At 43.5% G+C, this 11,657-nt stretch overlaps 1 protein-coding gene across 1 annotated transcript; it reads left to right on the top strand.

The window, feature by feature from the left end:
* The first annotated feature begins 6,488 nt into the window (after positions 1–6,488).
* LOC135252012 (uncharacterized) lies at positions 6,489–11,391 on the top strand. The gene is made up of 12 exons (XM_064329913.1): positions 6,489–6,783; positions 7,522–7,586; positions 7,919–8,026; positions 8,363–8,443; positions 8,581–8,613; positions 8,745–8,768; positions 9,082–9,141; positions 9,413–9,436; positions 9,595–9,858; positions 10,435–10,533; positions 10,643–10,733; positions 11,058–11,391. Coding segments are annotated over exons 2-12 (834 nt in total). The 5' UTR covers positions 6,489–6,783; positions 7,522–7,537; the 3' UTR covers positions 11,059–11,391.
* The last annotated feature ends 266 nt before the right edge of the window (positions 11,392–11,657 follow it).

Here is an 11,657-nt window from a genome sequence, read left to right on the forward strand (position 1 = left end):
GACAAAGCTCTAGCTCTTGTGGTGTTTGCGTACCTTGTAAAATGCACTTGTGTAAGTTGCTTTGGCTAAAAGCCTCTGCTACATGACTAAACTGTACCTCAACCTGTAATAGAGACGAAGTGTGTAATGTGAAGAAACCCTTTTTGTTCATTTTATATCCAGTCTGATAGCACTTGTATTGTGTTTTATATGATGTATTGTGCCTGCAATATTTTCTATATGCCTGCATGGATTGATAAATTGATTATGGGCCTAAAGCACATGGGTGCTTTAAATTAAATATTCAGCAATATTCATTTCTGATCATATCCCAAGTTGCATTTAAACATTTTATATGTGTTTTTTAGTTTTTACTATCTCTTTCATTTGTAGTACTTTTGATGGTGACCTTTTTGAAAATGTAAATTAGTTTTACAGAGAGATTTAAGCTGTCTTTTTAGACTTTTATATGTTATGAAAGGAGATTTTATTCATTTAAGCCCTCATCTTTCATTAATTCTTCACAGTGTCCCAGAGAGTTGAGAGTTTCTGGTTTTTTTCAAAATTTAATTCAGAAAAACAGATTCATCAAGAATAATTTTCACCTTTCTTCTCTTTTTGATGTTCTGGCATAAAGTTGATTGACAGGTGTGAACTGCAGATGACCCAAGTTCTGTCCACTCACAATGAGGGCCAGACCCTAGGTCTTGTATAGCTTGACAGCTTAATGTTAGTACAGTGCGTTTACCTCAGGATATTAAACAAGCTTCGCTGCAGGCCGGCCAGTACTGTGTGGACGCGGGTGTCGTTATCGGTCAGATAAGTTTGCTCCAATTCGAAGCGTTTTGGGTGAGCTTGAAACGTGACAAGTCAGATCACCTGACCGTTTCGCCACATCTAGTCTACAGTACACTACATGGCCAAAAGTGTGTGGACCCCTGACATCAAAGTCTCATCCAATATTATGGGCATTTATACGGAGTTGGTCCACCCTTTGCTGCTATAACAACCTGCACTCTTATGGGAAGGATTTATACTAAAGATGTTGGAGCATTGTGCAGGGATTTGCTTCCATTCAGCCAGAAGAGTGAATTGGTGAGGTCGGGCACTGATTGGGCGATTAGGCCTGGCTCGCAGCTGGCTTTCCAATTGATCCCAAAGGTGTTGGATGGGGTTGAGGTCAGGGCTCTGCGCAGGCCAGTCAAGTTCTTCCACACCGATCTCGACCGTTTCTATATGCACCTTGCTGTGCGCCCAGGGGCATTGTCATACTGAAAGACAGAAAGGGAAGGGCCTACCCAAAACTGCTGCAACAAAGTTGGAAGCACAGAATCGTCCAGCACATTATTGCATTAAGATTTGCCTTCGCTGGCACTAAGGGGCTTAGCCCAAATCATGAAAAACAGCCCCAGTCCCACATAGTGTGTAGTGGTAAAAATAGGTTCAGTTTCTGTCCTTTTGTTTATAAACCAACATAATGGCTCCTACATGGTATATTTTGGGGGGGGCATTTTACACTCTCCATGTCAGCATCTGCAGGTTTGCCTCACCAGGGATTCGCCATTCAGCTCAGTGTTCGTTTCCCGCCCCCCCCAGAGGGATGTTATTTTAAAAGGGATCACTTCGATGACTCACCCAGCTCAGAAGAGACGCACAATTACGCGAGAGAGCGAGCGCATGTCAGTCAACAGACCGTGAGTCAGTGCTGTGTTATTACAACACAATGGCTTCATCAGTCTAAAATACTACCCCGCGCAGTTTCAAGCACGAAACAATAAACTGTCATAAGTATAGTGCCCGCTAATGTTTTCCCTTGAAATTCAAAGTAAACTTCTGCTCTCTGCGCCTGATATTAAAATTCTCCTTCAGCCGAGGCAGCTGATGAGCCGTTGGTGAAGTTGCAGTAAATCCTGTTTGATTTAAAAAACAGGGGGATTGGAGTCCATGGTGGTGCCGTAGACTGTAAAAACATGGACAAAGTCACCCATACTGGAGCCAAACGCACTGGCGCTAGTGAGCAACGTCTCCCAACAAGGCCAGGAAGCGAGCTTCAGAAACGCAGCCTTGATGTGGACTCGATCTACCTGGGCGCGTCCCGTTACTTTTCTCTCCTCCCCTCCTTTCCTCCACTCCCCCACTTCCACTCCTCTCCTACCCTCCTTTCCTCCACTCCCCCACTTCCACATCTCTCCTACCCTCCTTTCCTCCACTCCCCCACTTCCACATCTCTCCTACCCTCTTTTCCTCCACTCGCCAACTTCCACTCCTCTCCTCCCCTCCTTTCCTCCACTCCCCCACTTCCACTCCTCTTCTCCCCTCCTTTCTTCCGCTCCCCCACTTCCACTCATGTCCTACCCTGAAGTATGGAGAGGAAAGGAGGGGAGGAGACAAGTCTGAAGCCGCTTCGCCAGTGCAGTTCTGTGAGCTTCCCACTCGTCTCCTCCAATACTGGGACACTGGCGGGAGGGAGGACACTAAGATCATTTTCGGGGCACGGAAGAGATGAGGTGGCATTTTTCAAGTATTGGGACACACACCCACAGACAGCCCCCCCCCCCCAACACCAAGCCTAGGACTGTGGACCAATTGTACTGCCACTGTATGTCTCAACGCAGCCTCACGTTTTAGTGAAAGCCTTACAGCCGTACCTAAAATTCTTTGGGCCTCAGGCAGTGGACGGACGTGTTTCCCGGTGAAAGTGAAATGTCAGGTGACGTCACCGCAGAAAGGGCCTGTCCTTCACAGTTGGCAGTCGCCCCCGTCGCCGCCCACAGCTAATGACCCGCGTGAGCGAGCGAGAGAGAGAGAGAGACCGCTAGGGCAGAAAGTGGAGCAGGCGAGATTCTGAAAGCCGGAGAGAGTTTTTTTTTATTTTTATTGCAGGACATTCAATTAATAAGCCCCAGCCGTCGCTCGCCCCTCAAATTCCTCCCGCGGAGGAGCTCCCGGATTAACTGATTTGTTAACCTACGTAGGCTACCTGATTTTAATTATTTTTCTCGTTCGGAGAACTGAGGCGCGTGTCCGCCTTTCATCCCACTAGCAATGGCCCCGAGCACTGCTATTCACTGCGATGAACTGCTGGCGCTGGTCTTCAAAACACTTCTTTTCAGCTATTAGCCATGGAACCGGCGTGTCCTTCAGTCATATAATCCGATTTTAAATGTATCGCGAAGACATTGTTCGTGTCCACGGAACATTAACTTACTTAGCCTATGATTTTTGCTTTTTACTAACTTACTTTGTAATATTAATTCAGGGCAGTGACAATTCTGTACGCGGTAAATCCATTTAAAAAATAAAGATATGCTTCTATTTTTTTTTTCAATCAGACCTACAGTGCAACCTGTAAATTTTCCGTTTGTTTGGCTCACACGTGCACTGAGCAGGTGTGCTTTCGTGACCTTTTTACAAGTGAAATGTGTAGCTGCCCCTTTTATAAGGAAAGCTACAATCCAATGTGCCATCCACAAGACCTACAAAATAGAGACAGAGGGGCGGGTTTTTATATATTAGTGGGTTTCCTGTAGGGTAGACCTACCTCAAAACGCCTGACAGCCGGCTTCCTCCACATCGTCGTCAGAGGCGCTTAAAACGCACGGGCGGCGTCGGTGCCTAATTTCAGACACAGAACATTACGCAAAGACCCGCACAGCCTGTCAGGGTTAGCCATAAACGTTAATCACGTCACGCTTGTGCAATCCGGCCTCGTTGAGCGGCAGATATACAGCCAAGCCTGGCTGGCAGCGTTGGCATGTGCATCACGGCGTTTTCTTTCTTTATTTATTTTTTTTTACTGCACTGCAATGACACATTCACTCTGGATGCCCAAACCATTCAACCAAATGCTAACGGGAAAACTGCCTGCTATCTCAGCACCTCAACTGCGATGCAATTAGTGCGTCATCTAATCCCACGCAAGAGGATAAAAGGGTTTATCCGACGCAATCTTCGGAATCTGTAGAACTCCTCTTGAAAATGAAAAGTGCGCGTAAATCGGCACTCGCGCTTGATGTGACATTTTATGCCTATTTTTGTAACTTCGATATCAATCACATGTGCGTACACGTGTGGGTACTTGGCATCAGTTAATCAAACAAGTTGACATGTCAACGTTCAAAAGGTAATGCTCAATTCGCATGTTTAGCTCAGATCCAACTTCTCAGACTGACTTCATATTCTGTATTGAACGTGACGACATTGGTTTTCGGGGGCGGGGCCTTCGTTTATGTAGGCAGTGCTGTCTCAGAGAAAATACCCCGGCCAACTGGCTAAACTCATACGAGTAGTCGGCTATGAATCCTATTTATTTCGACGTTCACTTGTGAAATTGAAATGATGGGACGTCACGTGTGTGTGTGCGTTTTTTTTAAAATTTATTCATTGTATTAATTTCTAAAAGCTCCAAAAAAAAGTTCTAAGCTCCTAAACTGCACCAGAAACAATGTAACCTATTATGTTGATATCATTTTTATTTAATCATGAAAGATGGTGTGTGAATCTATTTTTGATTCCCACGCGTCATGCTTGCATAGTTCATGGTACAGTCCTTGTCTATGATGTCTATGAGCCACTGGTGAAAAGCTTGATGGGAATTATATTGCAATTCCAAATCAGAAAAACTGTTTTACAGAGTGGGACAAAATTTTGCCATTATTCAAACACTTGATTTTAAAATCTACGAAAATGAATAAATCAATATGTAGTACATGTTGCTGACACAACAAAAAGACATGGAAAGTGAAAGCTTTCAGCGTTACAGAACAGAAACTGAGGGTGAAATTACTTCGATTGCAAGTGTTCGACAGCTACCTGGCTGTGGCCTGTGATTTTTTAACAGCTTTTCCTTTCTGAGCCTACAGCACCATCTAGTGGACAACAGGAGAATACTGACGTTTTGGTAGGGACGAGATCACCACGTGGTCACAGAACGCGTAACAAAAGTGTCACTGATCTATAGCAGCTGGTCACACCCAGTCACCATGCTGGGATAACAAATTATAAATACATTGGCTCTACCTTACCATCACATGACTTGATACTTACCATCGAAGGGCGGGTTTCACAGACACAGATTAAGTCCAGTCCAAGACTAAATTCAGTTTTGAATGGAGATTCTCCATACAAAACTAAATGTGGTCCAGGACTAAACTTATTCTGTGTCGTTAAAACCTGGCCCTCAGTGTCACAGGTTACTTATTTTCAGAAGTCCATCCAGCACTTACAACTTCTCAGGAGGCTAAGTAACTTTCCCTGTGAGTCAAGGCACTTTGGAAACTGTGTGCAAGCGTGTTGTGGAGAGCAGTCCTATCTTTTAACACTCTTACTGTTACAAAAACCTATGGTCTAGGAGCAGCACCACCCCTGAGCTTCTGGGGGTCCGATACAACATCAAAAATAACAAAAAACCGGAGACCAGGACAGCAATAGTGCCCTGGTCTGAGATCATAATCTCACCCCCCCCATTCTGTGCAGGTTCCTCTGGCAAATTGCCAGACACAGCCAACAAGATGCCACAGATGCAGCTAAAGAACATGCCTATGGAATGTAGCAACTACATGACAGAAATCACTGAACAGTATAAATGACCTTTCCAATCCACTTTCCTGTCAATTTGGAAAAAAAAACTATCATCCGAAAGATGTTTTTTTTAAACTAGACTGCTGGAAAAGCGTCACATTGTTACGAAATCTTTCATTCCAATGATTCTGCAATTAGCAGATAGATTGCTGATATTAACCCTTTAAAGTGCAAGATCACAAAAAGATGAAAAGCACGCGATATGAGAATGTTCTGAACTGAACGCTCTAATGCTGATGTAATAATGACAACTGGTGACTGAAAGCAATGGGGTTCTAGAACACTGACTTTCAAAAAACAAAAAGAAAGAAAAGGAAAAAAACGTTCCAAAAAGGCCTGCTCTTCAAAGGGTTTAAGATAGTGGTGATGGATGGATGCTTCATGTTCCTTTATTGTCTGTTTACGGAATTAATGTTGACGGCTGTTGTCAAGCCAAATGCAAATTTGCGCATCACCAATGGACAATGAAGCTTCTATTCTGTCCTCTCTTTGCAATGAGAGCCAAGCAGTCTGCAGATGTTCGTAGAGCATTGTCAACAATGCAGGCTGACGGTGGTGGTGGTGTAATGGTGTGGGGACAGGCCCTTTGAGCACCGTTTTGAATGCCACAGCATACCTAATCATTGCTGATCATGTACGTCCCCTTTATGGCCACCAGTCAGCCCTTTTCTTCCCCAAATGGAACTTCCCTGCAGGATAATGTGCCATGCAGTCCTGGGCCAAATACGTACTTGTTTTGGATTCAACTACTTTTTGTACGCTTTACTGATCTTGTCTGGTGTATTGGAACCAATGAAATACTCTGGAAAAAGAAGAGCAAACCCCGCCTTCTGGCCATATAGGCAGGCTCAGTTACACACAGGCAAGATCAACAGAGCACAGAAAAGTGTTCCAATCCTAAACAAATGCGTATTTTCCCCTAGGTCTGGTGCCGTGTCAGAAAGCGTGCGTCATCTCCGGCTGGGTCCATGAATATGACAGTGACTTCAGGTCCCTCCATCAGCCTGCAAGGTCACCCCAGATCTCAGTCCGACAGACGGCCTTTGTGAGCAATTGACACCGCGAATGTGCAGCCAACGAAGAATCACCAGGAACTGTGTGATGCTATCAGCACTGACCAAATTCCTTCCGGAATGATTCCAGCACCTTGCTGAACCCATGGCTGTTCCAAGGTCGAAAGGGGGTCCTACCCGGTACCAGAGAGGTAACCAAATAAATTGGCGGGTGAGTATGTATATATATTTATATATGTGTGTATATATACATATACATGCCTACAAATCCATAATCAAAGACTGTACAGGAGGCAGGGAGGAATATTCACGCTATCGGTTATTATTGGACACTGATTTGCATCAGTATCTTGGTCTGTATAGCCACTCGATTTCCTTTAGAGAACAAAGCTCCCCTGTTCTCGGACAGTTGCCACCCATACCTGCTTCATGGAGCCTGTAGTGTAGTGCACGAGGATTTTGAAAGGTAAAAAAGATGCAGTTTATAGGGAATCTTTCTGGTGTTTAAGTGCAAGTACACACCAATGGCGAAAATGTTGTCTAATTGTGTATCTGAGTGTGTGTTTAATGTATAATCTGTGACGAGGCTGGTTTCTTAGTAAATGTATTTTTGACTGATGCATTGCCAGTAAATGATACGACACACACGCTGTGATCAGGTTTATCAGACTGTCTTTACATTTCCACTCAGCTTTTTGACTATTGTCATGTTGTCGTTTCCTGTGATTCGCCTGTTTGCTGTTCAGCTGCAGTGCTCGTTTACTTGTAAGTTCTTATGACTCATTAATTTATTAATTTAATTCCATATCACACTCCCTGAAAGTATTTAAACAGTGCTGGCTGTTTCTGAAATGCGATACATTACAGTAACGTCGGGGTACAGAGGACTAGACTAAGTGAGTACTTGTGTTCCATCTGAATGCTCATTTCTTCTGTTTGAGCCTGGCAGATTTCTCCTGTGAAGCATGACAGCCACTGGACTTTACATTTATCTTATTGCCGGCCTTTCTCTATGTAAGGAATCATTTCATCTCAATGATTTTGTATGTATGTATCTGTGTATGCATGTCTGTATGTACAGGATGTATGTATGTATGTGCATACAGTAAGTTCATACAGTGCCCTCCATAATGGCACAGATTTCTTGATTGTATTCCACAATTTTAGATCTGTAATCAAACAATATCATGTTATGTCATGTTAGGTCGCATTGCATTACATTAACTTACATGTTACCTTACACGATATGTTACGTCACATCACAACATAACACATCGCAGACTGGTGTTAAGACTCCAACTCTCTCAAAAAAAGTCTTGTGATGTTTAATTAAAACCCACATACAGGGCTGGTCACTGAAGAGCAGGTGGTACCCGATAAAACGAGCTCAGCCGACGTATGTCAATCCATCAAAGGCCACAAATCCTGCCTTCCGCACTGCGAACAACAGCAAGGTACTAAATCGCCATTCATTCATTCATTCATTCATTCATTCATTCATTCATTCATTCATTCATTCATCCATCCATTCATTCATTCATTCATTCATTCATCCGCCCATTCATTCATTCATTCATCCATTCGCTCATTCATTCATTCATCCGTTCATTCATTCATTCATTCATTCATTCATTCATTCATCCGTTCATTCATTCATTCATTCATTCATGCGTTCATTCATGCGTTCATGTGTTCATTTGGTCGCCATGATTATGTTGCCAGGCTGGGTCAACACTCTTAATCTCTTAAAACAAAATGTCTTGAGATGTTTAATAAACTTTTACATACAGGGCCAATGACTGGTTCAGCCGGAAATTGTACACTTGTCACAGGGAATCGCTTCTGCTTTCCTTACTGTGCTGAACAGAAAGGTACCACATTGACATTCATTCATTCATTCATTCATTTATGCACTGTTCACTGTAGCTCACTGCTCCCTTATTCATTTATATATATATTTTACTGTATTCTCTTATTTATTTATTTATTTATTTTTAAATTAATACAGTTGGTTGCCAACAGCAAGATACTTGCAAATCTGGTGAGTTTGTCCTACTGCATTGCTGTTTTTGCTATAAGGTATCGTAATGCTAATACGATTAGCCATGCTAGTGGAAGTATAGCGCTCAAGAAATGTTTTGCACTCTAACACTATGCCATTCTCCTCCCCAGTAATTCAAAATAGCTGCCTAAAAGGTATTCAGATTTTTTTCTCTCTTTTTTAAAAATAAACAAAATACAATGCAGTACATCTAGTTTCGCATGTTGTATTGAAGCCCAGCAGTATATTCAGCTGTATAATGGATACATGTACTAGTTTTAAGTCCGGTAAGCTCTGTAAAGCCGAAATCGCAGTTTAGTTAAATGAGTTTCGACAGAGTTAGTTATTCGCTTTCCAACAAATTAATTGTCTTATTTATTTAGTTATTGTCTTAAACGTCACAAATATCTCAGCTTAAATGCATGTTTTAAAATTGATAAACTGAGCTGTTTTTTAAAATTGTTTCAGAGGGGTGCGAACTGTGTGAGAATGCACGACAGGACAGCAACGAAACAAAATGCACCAAAGGTCAGTACTACGCCTCACTATTGAAAGTTCCTGTATGATCAAAATGGATTCATAGCAGTGTGTCAAGCAATGCATTGAAATGCCTATCCTAGTGTGTGTTAGTAGGTACCATTAAGGAGCTGTATCTAGTAGTCATGTTCTGCCTCTCAACTGTAAATTGTCCTTGATTTAAATTGAAAAAAATATAAAAAATCATAAAAGTGTAAAATAGCTTGGTGCATGCACAAAAACATTCAGTTGTGTAACCACAAGATGTTTCTTCTCTTTTCAGAACTGACTCCTGATTGCATTAAAGGTATGCAATATTCCCTTATCAATCATGGACCTGGGGCACCTGTGCTTTAAAAAGATAAAATAAAACTCGTCTGCCAAAAGGCAGATGGTATGGGCCACCACCCCCCTCCCCCTGAGTTGCCACTGGTTTCGAGACCCCCCCGTTCTCCTCCACTTCAGATTTCCTGGTGGAGGTGACCACAGGTTCCTTCACTGTGGACGAGGGCGCCAGCCTAAACCTGACCTGCAGCTACAACCTGTCCTCCCAGACCAACGAGTCCGTGAAGTTCGCCTGGTTCCGGAACGGCGAATTACTTGAGAACCCTCTTGGCCAGTTCCTGTTCCTGCCCAAGCTCTTCAGGAAAGACGATGCGGCGTTCTTCTGCGGCGTGCTGAGCGACTGCGGGTTCTTCTTCTCGGAAAGCAAGCTCGTCGTCGTTAAAGGTAAACGTGCCCCCTCCTTGCTGAGCGGTCGGCGACCCGGCCTCGTGGCCTGAAGGTCACATGGTTTCAGTCTCTGTCGTACCCTTGAGCGTGGTACTCAACCTGTATCGCTTCGGTATACATCCAGCGTTATGAATGGACGCTATTTTTTAAAAAGCGTTAGCTACTCTTTATAAGAATAATGTAGAGTTCTTCGCCTGAGAAAAGAATTAGAAATGTGTTAGAAGGTCCCCTACGGACATTCACTGAGGAAGCCAAGCGTGGTGCTTGGTAGGACATGACTTTAGCCTTTGAAAGGTTGTTGGCCTTAAATTGTCCAACCAAACACTGTCACTGGTTTGTTACTTTTTTTTAAGTTTTTTTTTTTTTTTTGGATTGTTGATTTCCTTCTGCATCTAAATTAAAACTTAAATACGAACTTAAGCTTAAATAACGTTGACAGTAATTGCATAATTTGTTCAGTTACTGGTGAAGAGACCCCTGGTGACCTTTTAAAGCTTTCTCACGTCAAGAGCATACAGTTGAGCAAAGATCTTCCACTCACACGTCTCTGGTTTCTCACGCTGACCGCTGAAGACAGCGGCGCGCTCATCATCATCGTCTGTGGCGTGGCCGCGGTGGTCATCCTGCTGCTGCTGGCTTTGGGGATGAAGGTGATGGTGAAGAGGGAGATGGGTGAGTGACACACACGAGCACACGCGCACGCACGCAGCACACGCACGCAGCACACGCGTGCGTTCTCATGATCTAAATCCGTGAACTCCTCGCGTTTCCCGGTCCCCAGAGCAGAACAGGAGCAGGAGGGAACCGGACACCCACACGGAAGAGAACATCTACGACCCCGTCACCCTGGACTCCATCACCTCGGCCTCCTGGTGAACACGCGGCTGGGGGGGGGGAGTCGGAGTTAAACTTTTAAACGTTTTTCCTTTTGCACGTGACGCGAGTGCCCGGACTGACGCTTGTGGTGTCTCAGAATTAGCAGTTGGCTCTTAGAATGGCTCTTTAGGCCGTAGGGCAAAATGACAAATCTAGATGAATTGAATGACCTGCTCTCATATTTTAAATGTTCTTATAATTTGACCTTACCATTCTGGTTTATACTTGTTATTTATCAACAGACGGCCACTTTCCCTGGTGATTTATTTTATTATTTTTTTATTTCTGTCCAACTGTATTTTCTTCTTCTCTCTCCTCAGATTTTGGGACAGGAACAGAGGACACCAAAGCTTCCCATCATCCGGACCGATTTTTCTCTAAGTTCCCTTTCTTATCCTCAGTTCCTGTTACTGCATAAGTGGCTTGTGAATTTGTGCAGATGTCTATCCCTGTAGCTCTGACTCACTGTATTTTGGTAGGGCTTTGGTTTTGTGGTAATAGAGAAACCCAGCTGTGAATAAAATCTCTTCCAATCTCTCTGCTGTCTGAACATTACCTGCACACCAACTGAGACAGAACAGCACGAAGGAGAGCTGAATTGCACCTGTTCAGAACGTAAATAGCAGAGGGAAAAGGTTCAGGGGTTTAACGTAGTGTTCAGGTGATGGGATAGTGTTCTGCTTAGAGAGATGGTGTTTAGGTGTGAATAGCAGGGAAATAATGTTCAGGGGTTTAAGGTAATGTTCATTTGACAAAAATATCATTCTGCCTAAAGGGATGGTGTTCAGGTGTAATGGCTGAGTGTTAACATTCAAGGGTTTAAGGTAGTGTTCAGGTGACAGGAACCGTGTTCTGCTTAGAGAGATGGTGTTTAGGTGTGAATGGCGGATGGATAATGTTCAGGGGTTTAAGGTAGTGTT

This window comes from Anguilla rostrata, chromosome 3 (assembly GCF_018555375.3).
Source record: "Anguilla rostrata isolate EN2019 chromosome 3, ASM1855537v3, whole genome shotgun sequence".
NCBI lineage: Eukaryota > Metazoa > Chordata > Actinopteri > Anguilliformes > Anguillidae > Anguilla > Anguilla rostrata.

What these genes read in the sequence shown, in the direction of transcription:
- LOC135252012 (XM_064329913.1), top strand. Translation starts at nt 7,538, where the DNA reads ATGACAGCCACTGGACTTTACATTTATCTTATTGCCGGCCTTTCTCTA. An exon ending in GCACTGCGAACAACAGCAAG is followed by an intron (nt 8,027 to 8,362) that starts GTACTAAATCGC and finishes TTTTACATACAG; the next exon opens with GGCCAATGACTGGTTCAGCC. An exon ending in TTACTGTGCTGAACAGAAAG is followed by an intron (nt 8,444 to 8,580) that starts GTACCACATTGA and finishes AAATTAATACAG; the next exon opens with TTGGTTGCCAACAGCAAGAT.